The sequence below is a fragment of the Aulonocara stuartgranti genome (genome assembly GCF_965226115.1).
Source record: "Aulonocara stuartgranti genome assembly, chromosome: 14".
Taxonomy (NCBI): domain Eukaryota; kingdom Metazoa; phylum Chordata; class Actinopteri; order Cichliformes; family Cichlidae; genus Aulonocara; species Aulonocara stuartgranti.
The window spans coordinates 1195126-1217500 of NC_138950.1; the positions used below are offsets into that span (position 1 = coordinate 1195126).

A 22375-nucleotide genomic window follows, 5' to 3' on the forward strand; every position below is an offset into this window, starting at 1 on the left:
CTCTGAAGGCCACTGTTGGGGAGTAATGGAATACATGTACTGGCATTACATGTTAAATGCAAAATATGAGTAACTGTATTCCATTACAGTTACCACTTAAAAAGGTGGTATTCAGAATACAGTTACTTTGTTGAAATAAATGGATTACACAGCGGTACTTTCCTGTTTCATATGTTCGGCTGTCCCCTCGCTGTTTTTGGTCATTCTACTTGCGGCCGCATAACGACGTGAAGAAGTTTTTAAAAAAATTATTATTCAAAAAATGATTTGATACGAAAGCAATAAGCAGACATCGGCCTAAAGAGTGTAGCCCAGCTGTGAGTGAGCTGTTAAGACTCGACTGTACGCTGTGTTCCTGTTTTCCTCTGAAACAATAAGTCCCGTTGGAGCCTTTCAACGCCTCTCTGTCTCTAGCAAAGTCGACCCACACAACAAAGCAAAGCTAGTTTTCAGCTACGAGCCGACACGAACCCGCCGTATTAGTCAGAGGTCCCTTTACTGCAGTTCGGAGCTTCAGTAATAGTAATAAATCACATTCATGTTGTTGTAAAAAGCATGATAATATATTAAGTAATCCAAAGTATTCAGAATAGTTACTCTCATTGAGTAACGTAACGGAATACGTTACAGAATACATTTTGGGGCATGTATTCTGTTACCTGTAGTGGAATACATTCTAAAGTAACCTTCCCAGCTCTGTCTGACACGTTGCTGACCTCATTCGGTCTGAAGCTTTGTCTCCGTCTCTTTTCTTCTGACCGAGTGAAACTGAAGGTGGCAGGAGGCGTCCAGCCTGCAGCCGGCAGAGCCTCGGGGAGGCCCTGCTCTCCACACAGGGCCCAAACATCACAAACATCATCTTCACTATGAGAACCTCAAAAGGTTGATTCTGCTCATGTGGACGTAGCATTTTCAGCAGAGACTCAAACCTCAGTCACAGTGAAACTAGCCCACTGAATGAACAGCAAATGTGCTGTTTGTAAGGTTGTAAACCTGAAAACATCCAGATGAACAGAATCAACCTTTTGGGATTTCCTTACCTGGATTACTGAGCATGCATTATCACTTTCATTATCAGAAGCTACTTTGTGCCTGTTTTGTGTATCGTGTCAGAGCAGAGCGATGATGAGCGCCAGGCTGTGACCAGCAGAGCTCTCGTGTCCACAGCTGTGCAGATTTCTGAGCTGAGAGTGATGCAAGAAGAAAACGAGTAAGTCTGGCTTCAGACGGGCTGTGAGTGTCGGAGCAGTGGCTGGATGACGTCTGGTGTTTGCTGGGACCCTGCACAGTCACATATTACAGAGGGTGTGCCGTCAGCAGCTTCCTCTCTGCATTTCTGTCTAATGCTGCCCGACAGCGTGACGCCCCTCTCCTCACCCCGCGTTAATGTTGTCATAAATTAGCTGATGGCTCCATTAGCTTTCAGCTTCCTCCTGAGTGGCTCTTCATCAATCACCAGCATCGGGACGCCGTTTTTAGCCGGAAACCGGAGGGACTCCTGGGAGCTGCCCACTGCACGATCACCTGCTCACCACACTCTCTGCAATTAGTCCAATTAAACCTTAACACGGAGCAGCTCTGCCATCTGAAATCACGAATCAGGCTGAGCGGCTGGAGGTAGAGCACCAGCTCTGTGACGGCGACAGCAGACGTTTATCGACCTCAGTGGTCACTTCTTGATTTTTAATCACAGCTGAGTGAACGTGTCGGTTTCAGACAAGGCCGGGACAAAACACGGCGTCCTCACAAACCGCTGTGCTAAACACTGGACATATAAATGCTGGTGTTTGTGTGAAATGAGAGAAAAGATGCTGAAAGCTTCGGTAACAGGAAGCGAGCATCTGAGAGAGTGTAAACACGATTAAAGATTCATTGAAAGAGAGCAGAGCTGAATCTTCAGAGCCGAGGATGCGGTTAGAGCTTCATCGCACAGACGTGAATCAGTGCAGGGTTACAGCACGAGAGGGGCTCACATTTCATCTGAGCGCGAGTAACGACTTTATCACATCAAAGACGCCAAGACAGCTCAAAGACCAGCAAGAAGGCAGAGCTCCTTTTAATTACATTTGTCCACTTTTCCCTTTCTGGGTCCAAAGCTGCTGCCACACAGGCAGAGGTGAAGCACCTGGACAGGTACACCTGTTTAGAACCACCACTGAACCAAACAACAAGCTGAAATCAAAGACGTGTGGAGAAGCACCTGATGTGGGTTCTGACGTCCTCCTGCTCTTTCCTGTTTTCACGTCAGTGCTCAGGTTCATCCAAACTGAGCCCGGTCCCTCTGAGGCTCGTTCACACGTGAATAAACACACTTCCTGTGTAAGAGAGTGATGTGCGTCACCCCAAACACTCTGATGCATCATCATTGCTCCTTATTGTTGGGATTATTGTTGTTATCACTTAACCCTCTCGAGGCAGGCGTTGCAGATTTGCAACAGTTACAAACTAACAACCTGATCACCCCACAGACATATTGTTTTTACTCAGAAGTACCACTGCAGGTATTCGTTTGTGCATTAGCAACAAAAACGTAATTTGAGCCTGAGAGGGTTAAACTGATGTTTAATCCTGAATATCGATGAATATTGACGCGTATGGAGACATTTCTGTCACAATAAAAAAACGTGGATTCTTCTACGCAACCGTCTGTTGGAAGGACTTTCACTGATTCATTTGCTCTCTTTCTGTGTCAGGAATAAGTTTGGTGCCTTTGAGATTTTCTCACGCGTCGTGGTTCGCTCGTGGTTGGTGCAGGTGAAGCGGCCGCGCCGCTGATCGATCGGCCGCTCTGACACAGGGGGAACGCTAACTGCCCGATCGATGCCTGATTGTTGTGTCAGCTCTGCAGCAGCAGACGGCCGATGATTGAAGACTCCCTCGATACCCAAACTGCAGCAGAGACTCAAACCGGCTTTTTTCGCCTCCTCAGATCTACGACCGTCAGGTGTGACTGGACTGTGTCCGCTTTCCCACAGAGCTGCTTCTCCGTTCTAGCCCTCGGCCGGCTCAGCATTAAAGCTGGACCTGGTTCTGCCGGGCTCAGGAACACGACTGAAAACCACCAGCACGAACGCATGAGGCTCGGCCTCAGCCACGCAGAGAACAGGCAGCTGGTTTCAGATTATATCCAGAGATCACAGATGCTCTGGTCTCTGGGCTGCAGAGGGAGGGACGCTTATCAGCGCTTACTTCATGACACCGGAAACACGGGAATCCAACAGAAACATCTGGCAGCCATTAAAAACATCTGTGCTTCAAACAGGTGTGAGCACAGTGTGAAAATAAAACCCACTGTGGGGAAATAAAGAGACATTTTCAGTGTCCTGACTCACACACCTGAACGACTGTGGAAATCAGTCACTGAAGATGTTTCACCAAGAACCGAAGGGGAACCAGCAGCAGCTGCTTTGGTCTCATTTAGTCAAAATCAACCCAGACCGTCGGGAGCTTTCCCACGGAGGAGCAGGTTTACACGAGCAGCCAGTTCAAACACAAACCTTTATTCCATTTTCTATTAAACATGAAACTCTGTGAAAAGCAGGCTGGAACCTGCAGCTCTCACAGTTACTGTCTCGGGTGATTTATTCTTCGTTCTGTGTGTTAAAACTGGGAAAAGCTCCTGGAGGCTCCGTGAATCCGCTGACTCCTCGGGTCCTCCGGCCAACTTTAGCTTTCACTTTAAAATCCCTGTAATTACTTTTAGGGCCTGGCACAGCCTGATGCAGCATTAATCAATGAGCTGCTGATCACACTTACCGCTGACAGCTTTATTGGTACAGCACCTTTTAACAGTGAGCAAAATCTAAATCTTTATATGAAACAAAATGAGCAGATATAAAATAAAGACGAGGCCACGAGAACTGAAACCAGCCCGTTGTTTGTTTTTTAAAGAATAGAATATCTTTACACAGGAAAGATATGTACAAGTTACACATACACCTGCACACATACAGATACACCCATACAAACATGCACGGGGGGCGTGTCCAGGGTGTGAGGGGTCCTTGATGATGATGCTGGCTTTCTGCTGAAGTCTGCCAGTATAATAGAATAGAATAGAATAGAATACTTTTTATTTGTCAATTTCTTCAAATGTACTTGCCATACAAAGGAATTGAAATTACGTTTCACACTGTCCCATGCGTAGACGTATAAATGTCTCTGAGGGGGTCAGTGAGGTGCCGATTGCCCGCTCTGCTGCCCTCACCACCCGCTGCAGTTTCCTCTTGCCCTCCATGGTGCAGCAGTTGAACCAGAGTGTGCAGCAGGAGGTCAGAAATCTCTCGATGGTGGAGCGGTTGTGGTTAATTAGCAGTCTCTGGGGTAACTGGGCCTGACGTAGTTTCCTGAGGAAGTACAGCCATTGTTGTGCTTTCCCTACCTGGTGGGAGATGTTTGTGGACCAGGTGAGGCCGGCCGAGATGTGGGCTCCGAGGAACTTAAAGCTCTCCACCCTTTCTACCTCCTCCATCAATGTAGAGGGTGGAGTGCTCAGTCGATTACCATCTCCTTGGTCTCGGCTGTGTTCAGATGCAGGTTGTTGTCGTCATCGCTTCAGATGCTGAACCTCCTCTCTGTAGCTGAATCATCGCTGTTGTCGATCAGTCCTATGATGGTGGTGTCAGCAAATTTTATAATGGTGTTACTGGTGTGGATTGGTGAACAGTTATGGGAGAAAAGTGAGTATAAGAGGGGACTGAGGACACACCCCTGTGGGACACCTACATTCAGGATGAGGGTGGAGGAGGTGTGCGCTCCCATCCTGATGTTCTGGGGTCACGCAGGAAGTCCAGTATCCAGCTGCACAGTGAGCTGCTGAGTCATGAGTTGCTTATTAACCAGTTTGTGGGGTTGGACTGTGTTGAAGGCAGAGCTGGTCCACAAACAGCATTCTCACACAGGTGTTGCTACTGTCCAGGTGAGGGCTGTGTGAAGAGCTGTTATTATGGCGTCCTCTGTCGACCTGTTTGCCCAGTATGTAAACTGGTGTGGCCGGTCCTCACTGCAGTAAAAGTACTAACACCAACCAAAAGTAGAAGAGGAAATATCCGGTAAGAGTCAAGCTCAAGGAACGCAGCGGTAACTCAAACAACCACAGCATGCAGAAGAGCATCTCTGAGGCCAAAGCAGCAGCAGGAGACCACACCGCTGCTGCTCAGGTCAGCAAAGGAAACTGAGGTTAAAGTTCACACAAACTCCCAAAGGTGGAAAAACGCGTCCTGGTCTGATGAGCGCCGATTTGCGTCTGCGTTCAGCTGCTGCAGGTGTGATCGTCTCAGCGCTCAGATCTCCTCACACCAGCTTCATGAACCGTTCGCTGCACTCAGAGCAGCGACGGGAGATTCTCATCAAATCTGCAGCAGCTGTGTGCTGATGTCACAATGATGTCATAACGACGTGGACCAAAATCCCCGAACAGAACGGGTACAGCAGAGCTCTGTGTGGAGCAGCACCTTTTCATTCCCTCCCTCCTGATGTTCACAGCGGTCGTATGTGAATGTTAAACGAGTCACAAAGAAACCTGAGAGCGTGACGTGGCTCAGCTCTGTCCACTTACCCTCCACACAAGCACTCGAACAGATTCTGGGGCTGACGCTGCTTCCCGTGAAAACCTCCTCAGAGAGTCTCCCGAGCTGCTCTGTATGTCTGACTGATCAGCGGAGCTCGTTAATATTCTCCCGACACGACTCGTTCAGATCATTGAGCCCGAAAACACAGAAACACACTCAGACGACGGCAGCGCAGAAACGCTCCGCTGCCACATTCACCATCAGAATGAGCTGAAACATGTTTCTGCACGTCTCCTTTATTAGAGCTTCATTTTAGTGCGAGTCACAAACTGAAAGAAAAGGATGTGTGTGTGTGTGTGTGTGTGTGTGTGTGTGTGTGTGTGTGTGTGTGTGTGTGTGTGTGTGTGTGTGTGTGTGTGTGTGTGTGTGTAGGTAGGTGCGTGCATGCGTGTGTCAGATGACCAGCAGTCAGAGAGGCAGAGGCCAAGCGTCCATCATCAGTGTCACTACGTCCGCCGTACTCAGAAAAGACTTCATGTCTCAGCCAATCCGGGCTCTGATGGCGGGTGCAGCAGTCTAAGCAGACCTTTAAAGTGGTTTACAGGAGGACTGCTCTCAAGTGCAGGCAGAGATACACAAGCAGCTGTTTGCAGACACCTGATCTCAGCCCAGACTCTCTCAGACAAATATTAAGAGCCCGATATGCAGAAAAACACCATCAACTGACTAAAGATGTGCAGGAACCAAAACTGCTCGAGTTCCTCATCAATAAGCCAGAAAGTCCCGGTTGCATCTGAGCATGCCCAGTTGGCCTGAAATACAGTACAGTGCAAAAGTTTTAGGCAGGTGTGAAAAACTGCTGTAAACAAAGAACGCTTTCAAAAATATAAATGATTGTTTATTGTCCCTAAATGTATTCTGTAGCAGGACAACGAGCCCAAACACACCGCCAAAGTCATGAAGAACTATCTCCAGTGTAAGTACTGGAAGTGATGGTGCGGCTCCCACAGAGCCCTGACATCAACATCATCGCGTGTGCCTGGTTACATGAAGAGACAGAAGGATGCAGATTAAGAGAAGATCTGTGCTTAGTTCTCCGAGACGTTTGGAACAACCTACCAGCCGTGTGCTCACACCAAATCCTGATTTCTCTTTTGTTCATTCACCGCATTTTGTTAATGGATGAGAATAAATGATTAAAACTTTTGTTTTGCAGCTCTGTCACTGAGGACACACCTGCAGGGTGAGCAGCACTGATGAGTTACAGGATGCACGCTGTCCACATCCACGAAAAACTACAAATAAGACATATTTAACTAAAACGAAAGAGTGCTGCCGTCTCAGACCACCTAAAGAAATGTGTCATCACGTCACAAGACCCTAACAGTTCCAACAAGACCCCAAAGCTAAGCTTAGCCGGTAAGTCCACAAGGAGACCTGAGGCAGTCATGCCTTACACAGCTGATGGATAAAAGACCAGGACTCCCTGTGGGACGCTGGCCTCGATCATGAGGGGGCAAAAAGTCCCAGAACCAAAATCAGAACCTGAATGATAATGTCATACCCCACCAGCTGTAAGATGAGCTACAGAACCTCATCCAGGACTCCCCACCTCCACCCTCGGGCTGAGGAGAAACCTGCTGTTGGTACTTGCCTGGTTTCAACAGCATCACGGTTGCTAACAGGCTCAGGTGTATTACGGTGCTACTCACCTGGTTTGAAGTTCTGAAGACATTTTGGCTATGAGCTAATGTTTTAGAGTGGATGGGGCAACAGGTTGTTTTCAGTCTGTTATGAAAGCCTGTGTGAAAGCTACACTGTGGTTATGTCACACCGTGATGGTGACGTGCGGCAGAGATTAACCTGCACAGCGCTTTCAGGTGCATCTGCTCGTCATTGCCATTAAACGAGTGACGTTTTCATCAAACGCTGTTATATTTCATCCTGCGGGGTTTTATAGCCAGCACTCAACTTTAACTTGACAGCTTTGCTGGGAGGAATGTGGCGCGCTGCAGGGTGTTTTCCCAGCGCTGTGCTTGTGTATAAGTGTTTGATTCACCTGCCAGTAGGGGGCAGTCTGTGCTACATTAGCACCAGTTTTGCAGAAGCAGTGTGGGGCAGTGGGGAAATCACTGCACCTGCAGCGTGCTCGGTTCGTCTGTTTCATCTGAAGTGTTTCTGCGACACTGCTGAGGTCTGAGGGGTGGAGCGCACTCAGCTGGAAGCTTTCTTCCTGCTGCTCACCTAAAAACAAAGGAAACGGAGGCTTTGGGCCGACTTTCTGATTCCAGTTCTCAGTGGACCTTTTTCCTTCTGACCCGGAGGTGTGTGTGGCGGCCATGATAGGAGTCGGCGGATCCTCCAAATAACAAAACGTTGGTGAGATGATAACACTGCTGTCGATGCTACGAGGGTCGCCACAGCTTTAACCTCAGACTCTGAGCAGTTTGGAAGCAGCTGAAGCTTCCTTTATTACCTCCTTTAGTAAAGGATGCATCAGAGCTTCCTTTATGAAACGAAAGGAGATGATGCCGTCCCACAATTCACAGCAACGACCCATCAGACCTTACAGTAAACAAACAGGTCATCATGTGACTTACTGCTGAGTTACCCACCAAATGACGGCCATCTTTGATCGACCACAGGTGAGCTCTCACCGTGTTACTGTGTGCATGTGCGCACCGTCTGCACACAGCAACCAATGAGAGCACAGCAGGTATCTGAGAGGAGCTTTTTGTAGTCCACCCGCAGGACTTTGTAGTTTCACCGCAGCAGAGCCTCATTATTATTATTAACAGTCTGTTTAAGGACAGCTGATTCTCCGAGTGCCGCAGTCCTGCTCTTCAAGTCCTTGTAAACAATCCTTTACATCTTTACTTCCCTTCCACTGAGGTCAAGGAAATGTATTTTGAGAAGACGCATGAGGTCCTTTTTTCACTATTTAACCACAAAGACTCATCTGCTTTCTGCAACAAGAACTAAAGCCGCTGAATGTTTGCACCGGTCCGTGGAAACTCAGGGAGGTTCTGTTGGTTCCTGCAAGCGTGAAGTTCTTCACATTTACATTCAGTCCAAACGGGTACAGGAGCCAGTCTGTGCACCACAGTGGATTTTAAACACAGCCCCATTTCAGGCGCACAGACTAACAACATTTCTAACTTTTATGATACTTTTATTGGGTGAAAGTGTTTAGCAGTCAACAGCAGGACGCCGCCACATGCCGCACTCGTTCAGCTGCTTCCTGTTTGTGGGTCTCTGCCTTCAGTTTTAGTATTTAAACGCAAACAAGTTCAACACTTAACCTGCTTAAAGAGGGAACAGGCCTCGCTCGCTGATCAAAGTGCTCCTTCATCAGCTATGTTTGGAGAAGCTAGACTGTATAAAACCTACACGGAACAAAATAACAAACACGTGTCCTGAGTGCAACACTAAAGCTCCTGACCTCACCGCCACCAGGAGCCTTCACACACGTCACCGCCTGCATTGGTGCTCGTACTCATGAAACAGCCTCAGTGCATCAAGGGTGTTGATCTGGGACAGCCAAGTATCCCAGAATGCATTGCACACAAAACAGCAAGCAGCAGTGGCAACAGCAGCAAAGCTGGAAGCTGGAGTAAACTTTCTGTTGTTGTGCCACAAAAGTCAGTTTTAATTTAGTTGTTTGGGCTTCATATCTGTGGGACTCATCACAGGTTTGAGTCGACTGATCAAAATATTGCCAAACTGAAAACTCCAGGGTCGTTTTTTCCGCCCTTTTCTTGGATGTCTCTGGGTCTGACACAAATATTGCTGCATCTCGACCTGATCACACACCTGAAGGATGTCCTAAAATACTTTAAGCTGCACACTTTGTCATTGTTTGTCTCTTGTAAGCATTGGAGAGACGATGACTCAGTAGTCCTGTTGTAGTTCTCTGAAGTGCATCGCCGGGGGCGTACGCATAGTTGGTCTCTGCAGATTGGTCAGGCAGGCGTGAAGACGTCCACACCAATCATCAGCTCACCATCTCATGAAGAAATTTACATCACTAGCAGATTCGCAGACACGGAAAAAGTCTTGACAAGCACACGCCCAAATGGTGGTCCTTCCATGAAGCTACACCATTAGTGTGCATAAGCTGCCTTGTTGGGGACGCCTTCCCCGTGTTACGGCCTCATTGGTGGGACCCAGTCTCATTGCCCCATCTAGGAAAGGGGCTCATCAGTGAGAGCCTAGTTGTTGAGCCTTTGCCCTCGTGTGATTCCTCCATCACCACAGGCTTTCAGCACACTGTTGAAGGTGGAGGATTATGGATTGGACCACCAGCTGGTCAAATTGCCAGCGGTCCCCAACCCCCGGGCCTCGGACCGGTACCGGTCCGTGAGTCGTTTGGTACCGGGCCGTGAGAGTTGAGACTCGGGTGTGAAATGTCTGGTTTTCAGGGGTTTTAGCGGTTTTTAGTGTTATTTTGTTATCGTTTTTTTCGTTAACTCGGTTTTCCTGGGTCTTTTCATGTGTGTTATGAATAAATCTTCTTTTTTTCGGTACCAGTACTAGTTTTATTTTGTTGTATTTATCCGCGGCACCTTAAAGGCCGGTCCGTGAAAGTATTGTCGGGCACAAACCAGTCCGTGGCGCAAAAAAGGTTGGGGACCGCTGCACTAGGCTCCAAAATATTTAATTTGGTCAAAGTGCCAGCGAAGTCCTGACACTGAGGATCCCTGAGTTCTCAGTCTGATACTGGGAATGCAAATGTGTGATTCTTCCTTGAAAAATATCAGCTGTGGAACAAATAAGCTGATGTTTTGATCCAGCTTCCTGTTAGGAGGCTCTTTCAAAGCTTCGCCTAACCTGAGATTGTGAAGTTCCTCTGGTGGGTGTACAAGGAGTCAAAGAGCGAGTCAGCTGACACTGACTGTAATGGACTAAGAAAGCCCTGGATTTTGAACCCAAAGCTGTAGTTCCTCTGACGTCCAGCAGAGACAGCAGTGAGTCCACCTCACAGACTATCCAGCAAAGAAAACGTGTTTCCAGCCTGATACACAAGCTGTTCTGCTTCATAACACTTTTAATAACGCACCTAGATTAAAGTTTGCATTATTAGGGGCGTGGCCTCTCTGACCAACAGGTGGATGGGGACACAGGCGGCTGCAACTGCTAGCTGGCTGCTAGAGTTCACCTAAGCTAACTCGAGTCCCTGCACTGGACCTCTGGACTGTTGCTGTCGGAGCCTTTTGGAGCATTTTCAATGGCATTATCTGACCAATAACGTGGCTGCGGATGTTGATTGGATGTTACTGATCAGCAGGTGAAGAGTTTCATTAAAGCTGGTGGAGAGGTGAGACATGGGCTCAGAACCCCTGTAACCTCCTAGCACAGGTCCAGAACTTGTCCCAGTAAATCAGTCACGCTCTCCTGTCAGAAACATGACGTCTGCTTTCTGTGGTGATACTGGAGTGATAACAGGTGTGTTAGGAGGCTGTGGGTGTGCTGGTTTAGGCGAGAGCTGTTCAAGTCCTGTTTGGACTTTTGTATTTCAGTCTTTGGGTTTGGGCCGTTTCTTCCAGTTCAGGAGCAGTTTGTCATTTTCATTGTGACTGTCACAAAGATGCACAGAGAGCGCCAGCCTGTCTGAACATGGTCACACCCTGATGCGTACCTGTTATCGCCACAGTCTGGGATCAAATATTTTAACTAATAAAAACTAAAAACAGCCTCTTCTGATTTGGCCTCCTGACACATAGTTAAATGTTTTCCTGGCTTTTCTTTGTTTTAGTTTTGCAGCTCTGTGACTGCATTTCTCTGTCGTGCACTCGGAGTAACAGCGGCTGTAAAACATGAGCTCGCCTTTAAACCCTCCAGATGACGCGTGAATGAATCAGAGTGACACACGCTTACATACTTTTACTACAGTATCACTACAAGTACTGGCAGTGATATATTTCTCTGGTAATCTTGTTTCTTTCACAAAGATGGGTTTCCCCCCATGTTTCCTGTGTGTCTGACTGTCAAAATAAAAGACAGAAAAGCCCCAGGCAAACACAGCAAACCTGTCAGTGCCATCGAGACGTCACAGTCCTCGAGGTTCGGACACAACGTTATGTAACGTTACAGCAACACACACACACCTCCTAACGGATCGATCTGTGTGACACACACACACATTTATCAGGGTGCATTACTGCACACACCCATTAAATCTTACCTTGTTCCTTTATCTCCCATCCCGACGATGTCGACAGCAGCCGGGCGGAGAGATGATGGAGGAGGATGGAGGGATGCCGTCACCGTGGAAACTGAGGGCAGGATATCTCTCTCTCTCTCTTTCTCTCTCGCTCTTTCTCACTCAGGAAGCCGTTGTCATGCCATCAGAGTGTCCTCAGCAGGAGGAAAAACCTCCATCTGAGCTGCGACTGAACGAAGGACTGACTGAATCCACCACTCTGCCCCTCCTCCTCTTTAACTCGCCTCCTTCCTTCCTCTCAGCGCCTGGCATGCTCTCCCCCTCTCTCTTCTGTCAGACTCATTAGCAGTAAAACATGTTAAAACAGGAGACACCCAGAGGACAGATTATATTTCTGTCTGACAGGAGCATCACACTGACAGCTGGACTCTGACCTCCACCCTCCTTACATCTGTCCTTCATTAAATAAATATTTATTTCCTCTAAATTTGGACACTTTCCAGGCTTGAATGTTTACAGCCCGAGGAAGGAAACGAAGAAAGTCGCTGTCGTTCTTTCTATGAACATTCACTGCCAGCTGCGCATCTCTGCGTTTAATCCAACCCTCAGTACTGACTTTTAAGCATGTTTACATCTCGTCATTAGTGACTTCTTACAACCAGTCGCCCCCTGCTGGACATTTAGTGCAGGAGTTTAGGCAGTGTCGTACTCGGGTTCAGTCACATCAGTGTGAAGCAGTTCAGGTTTCTCTCTCATCATGCTTTATAAATGTATGGGCTCGCACCACACGCCCCTGCGTGAGGCCCACTGTTTTTATTTATTCACATTAATGTGGCCATTAATCTTTACGTACAGCACTGACACTTTATATTTGCGTCCTGCAGTTCCCCATCTCATCCTGCTGCTCTTAAATCGCGAGTGATGGAAGTTTTTAGTTTGTCCAGAAGGGGAAGGGCGTCTGTTTCAGGGGCCTCGGGATCTGGTCTGAGGATTTCATGGGTCCAGCTTTCCTTGGAGTGGTTCACAACTGAGCACATAAGAAAAGCTGTTGAATTAGCCATCGATTGACATCCTTAGCCTCACCTGTGACTGAAGCTATGGGTACTCAGACCTAGTTTCAAAGAGCAGAGGTAACCCCAAGGTAGTATTAGACACCGTTAGTGATATAGTTGCTCCTGCTCCACCTGCTGTCCCAATTTCATTGAATGAAGATTGTGAAAACTTTCTTTGTTGAAAAAGTCAGCATTGTTAGGAACAATATATCTCCTTCTGTGTCTCTTGTCTGCTCCAACCCCACCTAGTCCTGTTATAAGGTTTTTAACCTGTGTCCTTACCTAAACTGGTCAAATTAGTTAATTTGATTAAAAAGCGTCCTCCTGCTCTCCTGATATTTTACCTGGATCTTTGTTTACAAATGTCTTTCAGTCTATCGGTCCCTGTGTGCTGACAATTATCAATACTTCATTGGTTTCTGGTCAGGTCCCTGTTTATTGTAAGAATGCTGTCATTCACTCACTGGTTTTATTTTATTTGTTTATCAAGAGATCATACAGTGGGGCAAAAAAGTATTTAGTCAGCCACCGATTGTGCAAGTTCCCCCACCTAAGATGATGACAGAGGTCAGTAATTTGCACCAGAGGTACACTTCAACTGTGAGAGACAGAATGTGAAAAAAAAAATCCATGAATCCACATGGTAGGATTTGTAAAGAATTTATTCGTAAATTAGGGTGGAAAATAAGTATTTGGTCAATAACAGAAATACAACTCAATACTTTGTAACATAACCTTTGTTGGCAATAACAGAGGTCAAACGTTTACTATAGGTCTTTACCAGGTTTGCACACACAGTAGCTGGTATTTTGGCCCATTCCTCCATGCAGATCTTCTCGAGAGCAGTGATGTTTTGGGGCTGTCGCCGAGCAACACGGACTTTCAACTCCCGCCACAGATTTTCTATGGGGTTGAGGTCTGGAGACTGGCTAGGCCACTCCAGGACTTTCAAATGCTTCTTACGGAGCCACTCCTTTGTTGCCCGGGCGGTGTGTTTTGGATCATTGTCATGTTGGAAGACCCAGCCTCGTTTCATCTTCAAAGTTCTCACTGATGGAAGGAGGTTTTGGCTCAAAATCTCACGATACATGGCCCCATTCATTCTGTCCTTAACACGGATCAGTCGTCCTGTCCCCTTGGCAGAAAAACAGCCCCATAGCATGATGTTTCCACCCCCATGCTTCACAGTAGGTATGGTGTTCTTGGGATGCAACTCAATATTCTTCTTCCTCCAAACACGACGAGTTGAGTTTATACCAAAAAGTTCTACTTTGGTTTCATCTGACCACATGACATTCTCCCAATCCTCTGCTGTATCATCCATGTGCTCTCTGGCAAACTTCAGACGGGCCTGGACATGCACTGGCTTCAGCAGCGGAACACGTCTGGCACTGCGGGATTTGATTCCCTGCCGTTGTAGTGTGTTACTGATGGTGACCTTTGTTACTTTGGTCCCAGCTCTCTGCAGGTCATTCACCAGGTCCCCCCGTGTGGTTCTGGGATCTTTGCTCACCGTTCTCATGATCATTTTGACCCCACGGGATGAGATCTTGCGTGGAGCCCCAGATCGAGGGAGATTATCAGTGGTCTTGTATGTCTTCCATTTTCTGATGATTGCTCCCACAGTTGATTTTTTCACACCAAGCTGCTTGCCTATTGTAGATTCACTCTTCCCAGTCTGGTGCAGGTCTACAATACTTTTCCTGGTGTCCTTCGAAAGCTCTTTGGTCTTGGCCATGGCATATTAGAAATAAGTTTGTATGATCTAAATTAGAAAAATTTTTAATAAAATAAAGTAAACTAATAAAATATAAATACAAATAAAAGAATAGAGGGGGCGGGGCTTAAATCCTGTGCCTACCTTAAAAATAGTAAATTTCAAATTGCAGGTGGGTAAATCACATTGTTCTAAGGAAAAGATCTGAGATATTCCACAAAGTGTCCACTTGTGGATAAATTTAGCAGGACTACCTTTCACTGTGAGTGAGATCGTCTCCACCCTCAAGAATGTCCGGACAGTATTAAGCCATTGCAATGCAGATGGAGGCGTAAAATACAGCGTCTAGCAAGAAGGGAACAAAAAGCCACGATCTCAGTTTGCTGGGGAGTTATATTAAGAGGGTCTTTGGAACTCCAAATATGGCAGTCAGAGGGTCTTCTCGGATCGGATCCAAAAACCTCTGAAAACCCAAAATGTGTTCGAACTTGGACAGAAGAAAACATATGGATTGCAGGGGGAGGTCACATTGATCTATAATTGAAGGAAAATTTTAGATAAACGGGATTTTGAGAAATGGACTAAACTGTACAAGCTGTAGCACATGGTGTACTTGAACGCATGAGAGTCACCTTGTCCCACCATGATTCAAACAGTTCAACACCTAATTCATGCTCACAGGCGGTTCTGATTTTACCCGATGAATCAGTTTGGGTCGCCATAAGCATACGATATATATTTGATAGAAGTGATTTTTGATTAGGCCTCACAAGCAGAAGGTCAACCCATGGAGCATCAGCAGGGAGAAGTTTGGAAACAGTGATGAGACACAGTGTCTAATTTGCAAATAGAGAAATTTTATGTCTCTTTCATGCCACGTCAGACAGGCGGCAGTGGCAGGAAAATGGATGATTCCTTAACAATGGTAATCTGGTAGAGGGGGCAATGAATTTAAAATGCGACCTGAACTGAAACCACATCTTACGTGTAGAGAGCACTACGGGATTTGAAGCAACAGACGATGTTTAACAGGCAGTGATGAGTAGATAAGAGAGGCGACTGGAAAATATGGAGAAACTGATTGAATTTCAAGTTTACACCAAATCAGGTTCGGTGAATTTAGCCAGTAGGTCAGCTTATGAATATGTGAAGACCAGTAGTACATTAAAAAATTTGGTAGGGAAAGACCCCCATTAGAGGTAAACTGTTGTAATAAAGAGAGCCTCAGTCTAGGCCAGGGGTCACAACCTTTAAGACCCAAAGAGCCACTTGGAGCCGGTTTCCACGCAAAAAACCCCACTGGGAGCCGCAAATACTTTGTGACGTCTAAAATGAAGATAACACTGTACATATTGTTTTTTTACCTTTATGCTTTGTGTGAACAGCTAAAGTGTGTTGCTTATGAAATCCATGAAGTGCTACAGAGAAAACTACATTTTATTTATGTAATGAACACATTTCGATCTCTTAAAGAAATATAACAAAAGGAAAGCTGAACTACAATGATCCAGCAAACAAAAACTGCTGTGAGCCGCCAGCCTTATATCTCCTTTGGGCTTTTGGAGCCTTGACCTGACTTTTAAAAATAACTGGAAAAAAAGCTCTATGCTGCTGAAAAATGAAAAATAGATATTTACAAAATTCTGCCTAAATATGTATTTTACCTGGTTAATGTGTGCGGTGGGGCGTGGTCTGCAGCGCCGCTGCAGGGGAGGCGGACGCACCTGAGCGGCACCAGCAATCACGCCTCGCCACCTTAAAGTCTGTGCTCTCTCTGCGGTTGTGTGTCGGGCTGTGAGCTGCAAAGCTACAGCCGGCTGTGTGCGTACAGCAGCCGTGTGTGAAAGTGGTCAATAAAGAGAAGCTGCAAAGCGTGTTCATGCAAACATCGTCAGGTCTGCCGTGACATGTTTACAACGGGACTTCTGCTCCTGAACCTCTGTGCACAGTGAAGTCACTTCATCTTTACAGGACTGTAAGCTGTCGTCTGTGAGGCGTGAGCGTGTTTGTTTTTAACATAGTTCGCGGTGGAGCTGCTGACATAATGTGGATCCCAAGAGCCATAATTGGCCTACCTGGGGTTGAAAGTCTCGGTAAATGCAGGCGTTTCAGCGGGCACACCGGCTTCCGCCAGTGTGACGCTTATTTTGAGCGATGAAGAAATAATAGAAAATAAAAGTGTATTTTTATATTTCAATATCACAATAATCTAACAATTTATAACTACACGTTAAAAGTCTCTTAAAAATCCCACTGACAGAGACAGGGTCAGAAATCAGATTGCCAGATAGGGCTGCCACAAACGATTATTTTGATAGTCGACTAGTCACCGATTAATTTTGCTAGCTATCGAGCTAGTGGGTAACAGACGTCTCTGAAAACGTCAGAGCGCTTTTGAAAATATGCGGTGTCCTGATAAACTGAGCAGATATTTGAGGTTTACACAGCTACATTCTCGCCTGAAAATATGTTAAACGTTTATTTTGTGACCCAGAAAGAATAATAAGAGTTATATTAAAACTAACTAGCTGCCGCCATTGTTGGAAGCTGCGCTATGAATTCTGGGACAGAGCTTCTTCTTCTTCGGGGTTTAACGGCAGCTGGCATCCTTGTACATGCTGTGCTGCCATCTTCTGTTTCAGTCCGTTATTACACTCTTAAATCCTGCTATTATTCCTGCGTCTTTTGTGATCTTACAAAGCTTCAAACGACGCGTCGACTATTAAATCAGTCGTCGACGATTTTGATGGTCGACGTAATCGTGACTAGTCGACTAATCGTGGCAGCCCTAATGTCAGACTGGTCTTTAACTTGTGAAATTGTGCGAGAGCTGGCTCTACGTTTCAGTTGGTGTGCCAGAAGTCTACTTGGCTTTTCACCATGCTCGTAGTAGGTAGCACGGGATCGAATCAAAAGACGTTCCGCGTCAGTTGTTGTGAGGAGATCGTGTTCAGTCTGTAAATCCTGTCATTGCTTCAATAACATCTGTGATGTGCTGACGGCGACGGTCTGCGAAGGCCGCACGAGCTCAGGCTGTCTTGGCGGTACAGGCGGGGAAAACGGAGATGGTCATATTGTTCACCTTAATCCGCTGAAGCTCCCTTGCCCTCGACAGGATTTTAACACAGTCAGTGTAGTAGTGTAGCCTCGCTACAATGAGACGGGGCCACTCAGCTGTTTCAGGCTTGGGGCCAGAGTACGAAACAAAACAAAACAGAACAAAACTGCTAAGCTTCTCTGCTTATTATAGACCAAGCTGCTCTGGATGAATACAGCATTCTGGTTTTCGCAGAGTTCACACTCCTGAAACTGCACTTCTTAAAACCTCCAGCGACATCTTGATGAGATGTGATGCAGGAGAATGTCTTGCTGATGTTGGACCTGACCTCTGCCTTTCATACTGTTGACCATCACATTTTGTTAGATAGGCTGAGACACTGGGTGGGAATATCAGGGGCTGCTTTGGACTGGTTCGAATCTTATTTGCATGAACGATCCTTCTCTGTGGCTGCCTCTAACCACAGTTCTTCTACTTCTCTTGCCTATGGTGTGCCACAAGGTTTTGTGTTGGGACCCTTGTTGTTTTTGTTGTATTTACTTCCTCTTGAGCACTTACTGAGCACTTTTAAAGACATTTCGTATCTCTGCTATGCAGATGATATTCAGTTATATATCTCCTTTAAGCCCCAAGATGTTTCCAAGCTACAGTTTTTGCATAGGTGCATAGACTCCATCAGAGGTTGGATGGCTGATAATTTTCTTCAACTTTATGAGGAGAAAACTGAAGTCCTCGTTTGTGCTCCCGATAAGTTTGTGCCTAGGGTTTTGGAAAATTTAGGTCCTCTTGCTTCATCCATCAACCTTGGTGTAACTTTTGACTCAGCTCTGACTTTGGACGCTCATGTTAAATCGCTTGTCAGCTCCTGTTTTTATCACTTGAGAAACATTGCGGCCTTGAGTCCCGTTGTGTCGTGCTCTGAACTGGCACGACATGCCCAGGGGCATCATCTCGTCTGGACTATTGTAATTCTTTGTTCACTTGTTTATGTAAATCCTCCTTGGAACATCTGCAGGGTGTTCAGAGCGCTGCTGCAAAGCTTCTGACCAAGACCTCCCATGCCACACCCCTGGTGATCCAGCTGCACTGGCTCCCTATTAAATTCAGAATCCACTTTAACATTATGACTCTGACATTCAGGGATCTGCATGGATGAGCACCGACATACATCAGAGATCTTTTACATCCATACATTCCCAGCAGGTCCCTGAGGTCATGTGATCAGGGCTTGCCGGTTGTCCAGCACACGAGGCTGAAAACAAAAGGAGGCCGAGCTTTGGTAACTGTGGCCCCCAGACTGTGAGATCTGTGGACTCAGTGGTCTCTTTTAAAAACAGCTTTAAACTCATCTTTTTAGACTTGCTTTTGGTTGATTTTGTCTTCATGTTTTAGCTTCTGTGATTTTATCTTGAAAGGTGCTATATAAATAAACATTTACTTACTTGTATTTTACTCTGTTCAGGTGAAGACCCTAAAATAGTACAGAGAAAACCTAAAAAAATCAGACCACTAAGAGCAAGCACTCGGTAACAGTGGGAAGGAAAAAACCCTTTTTAACAGGAAACCTCCAGCAGCACCAGGCTCATCTACTGTGACCGGCTGGCTGTGAGGGGAGGAAGACGGGTACAAGTGAGCATCATCTGAAGATGTCTGTGCTTAGAGAGCTGAGGAGCGCAGTCGTTGGAGAGTCTCAAAGCGGTGGTTCAGCCACCAGGATGCCTGCTCAATCCCTCAAAGATGAGCTTTTTCATGTCCAACAGACGGGTGGAGGACAGAGGAGTGATGGATGGAGTTTGAGCTGAAAACACCTGATTCGCTCTGTGAGACAACGGCAGAAGAAACATGAAGCAGACTAACAGACTCATCTGTTGTTGCCATGACTGACAGAAACCATCCACCTGGTCAAAGTGAGAGGCTTCTGTGAGGAGTGGAGGACAACAGAAGCTTTCTAACACTTACGCGGCGTGTAGGTCAGCGCTCGGTCAGTCTGGAGGCAGCAGCTGCTTTCTGTTTCCTAATCAATGACCTCAGCGTGAAGCAGCCTGCAGCGCCGAACCTCCTCATCAGCATCATCATCATCATCCTCTTGTCTTTTTAAACTCGGGGACATGACTTCAGACTGCGATTAAAAAAAACGAACAAAGCCTTCAAGCAGAAAGGAGCGAGGAGACGACAGGACGAAGGACGGGCGGTTAGAGATCAGCGTTTATTAGAGCTGAGAGCAGAAACAATAATATTAAAAACACTGACAGGACGACATCTGAGACAAAAACACACCTGAGCATTTACCTGAGCGGCAGCCTCTCGCTGCAGATACAGACGCAGGACAACACAGGTGGACACGTTCTGCTCATTTCCTCCACAGCAGCTTTGCATCACTTACAGTTCAAAATAATCCCTCAGTGACTGCATGCAGCAGCCTTTAAATGTAAATCCACGGCTGAGAGCAAAGAGACTGGAAACACGCCCACCGATCCCAGAGCGGCTGGTTTAAATTCAGGATCAGGAGCAAATGTTCCCGGGCCTGAACGAAAGCTTCTTCTCAGGGGTTCAAAGGTTAAGGCAGTCTGAGGGTGGTGGCCCCTCCCCCTTTAGAGACAACTTTCTTCTGATTGGTTGCCAGCAGGTGGGTGGGGCTTCAGTGTCGCGCTGCGGCCCCACTCTGGATGTAAAAGCGGGGACATGAATCTGAGGTGACCGAAAACATCAGTTTAAAACCGTTTCAGATCTTTTATTAACAAATGTCAATTTAAGACTTTCTCAGGACCCAAAAGCAGCTGAGACAGGGCGGGAAAAACGTTAACATCTAAAACAGGAGTGTTAGGAGCGTGCGAGTTATTAATCTGTCCGCAACGATAAAAACAAAACCGTTCTACTCGTTCCAGGTAAAAAGAAGTTAGCTTGGTTTCAGCCCGTGAGCACAGCGCACGCCACGGGCTGACGTGTGCACGCGTGACCGATGAGCTGTTCGGCCTCGCTTCGTTTTGGCGTGTCGGCTGTAAAATGGTTCAACGTTTCCCTTTGTTCACACAGGTTTTACACAGAAAAGCTTAAAGCTGGTAGAACGTCCATGTTCTCCTCCCTCGTTAATATTCTTCAGGGTTATCATAGATCACAACAACGTAAGGTCACTTCCCTTTGGTCCAACCAACAAATAGCTTAAAGACTTTTGTCAAACAGCCGTCTGTCCAATCAAAGCTGGATGTGTGACGCGTCTCCATGACAACGTGACCTGGTCGCGGGTTTGCCTCACATGTCACTCCAGAGGACGGCTCGCTTGCTCTTGTCCACGCTGACGAAGTATTCGCCGGACAGAGACCAGGACACGGCGCTGATGGACGAGCTGAAAGAGAGCAGGCTGTTAAAGGGACAGTGGACACTTTCTCTGTGGTTAAACACACGCGGGCTCTCTCAAGGCGCCATCGCAGGCCCTTAAACTTCATGGAGATTTACACACACAGCAACACACAAGTCACTCTGGAGGAGTCTGTAGCCCTGCAGCCTCACACTAGCCTGTCATCAGGAACACTGTAGTCTGTGGATTACGGCAAACACTAAGAGTGAAGCTGAACTAGCAGCATTTGGAGTCCCACAGGGAGCTGAGCTGGAGCCTCTGATCTTTAGGACCCTGCACTGGCAGTGACTGTGCTGATCAGCTGACTCAAGTCTTCGGTGTTACCTGTGTTTGTCGGGTAGCCGGGTCTCCAACTTGCCCGTCGAGACATTCCAGATGTAAACTGCGCCGTCTGCAGAGCCGGCCGCCAAATAGCAGCAGTCTGGACTGAAGAGAGAGAACATCTGGGTGAAACAGCTGTTCTGACGTGAAACTTCCTGCTGCTGTGAGCAATTTGCTCCACGATTCTCTACATCTGCAGAGCCGAGAACTCCCAGCTGGGACATCGAAGAGGGATTTACACTTGTCTCACCATTACGCTGCAACCACAAACCCTCTGAACCCTACGCTGTGACCTGATGTGCCCCACAAATGCAACATGCTGCACTGATGCTGCTCGCAACAACCCAATGTTCAACACAATAGTTTTCCCATATGTAAACTGGTTCTTAGACTGGAGGACAGCTGGAAGAGAGTTCAGAGAGACGCCAGCGCCAACTAGTGTTTTGGCAGAGCAGCACAGGTAAATTGCAAATATATCATTGGTCCATTGGCCGTCCGACTGCGGTCTGGAGTGTGGGGCCTCCCTGCTGCTGCGGAGTCGGGGTGGTCTGCCTCTCCCCACCGCAGGGAAAAGGGTAACACCACCTGGGTCTGGGTGCAGTTCCCCCTCCAGGGGCAAGGGTACCTAGACCCGGGGCTTAGAGTACGCTTGGGGAGTGTGATCGTGTGTACAGCGTCTCTTTATGTCTGTCTCCACGTTGGTTGAGTGTGGAGTGAGTGCATATGAGAGCATGAGGGTGGGAATGGATGTTTGTGTCTGTGTGTGCCTGTATGTCTGTGTCTATATGTCAGGTTGGGTGTCAGGCGCCACCTCTCTGGGGACATCTCAGGCCCTCCAAGGTTTGGAGGCCTATCTCCACCCACCACCACTTCCCCTGCCAGTGGCGGACTCCCTCAGGTGTCGGTGCGTTGGTGGTTCTTTGTGTCCGGGGATGGGTGTCCAGGTACACACCGGCTCACTCCTTGGTGGCTGCTTATCGGGGCCTGGAGCCTGGGGCTCGCTCGGGCCACTTCGGAGGTGGGGTGCCCCCGGCCTCTCGGCCTGGGGCTCGGTCACTCAGGCACGGCTGGCTGCCGGCGGAGCTCACGGGCGCGTCACTGCAACCCCCCCTGGCTTCTGCTCCGCGGCTGCTGAGTGAGCCCTCATCTGGGACTCTCCTCAGCTCTTTCTGGGACAGTGGCGCAGCTGCCCCTCTGTT

The 22375-nt window shown here is 47.4% G+C and overlaps 1 protein-coding gene across 6 annotated transcripts in view; it reads right to left on the bottom strand.

Moving 5' to 3' along the window:
• Positions 1-22375, bottom strand: part of LOC309687391 (beta-arrestin-1) — a 48569-nt gene that overhangs the window by 9437 nt on the left and 16757 nt on the right. The window contains exons 1-3 of one of the 6 annotated variants that reach the window (XM_082502344.1): positions 19460-20627; positions 14697-19318; positions 11695-12003 (exon numbers count right to left, since the gene is read on the bottom strand). The exons of 3 other annotated variants lie outside the window; for them this stretch is intronic. In XM_082502344.1, the coding sequence (XP_082358470.1) occupies positions 11695-11714 (20 nt within the window). In that variant the 5' untranslated portion in view covers positions 11715-12003; positions 14697-19318; positions 19460-20627. Of the gene's footprint in view, positions 1-11694; positions 13277-14696; positions 20628-22375 lie in introns of those variants that run through there. 2 more of the 6 variants (XM_082502342.1, XM_082502343.1) reach the window with 2 other exon arrangements.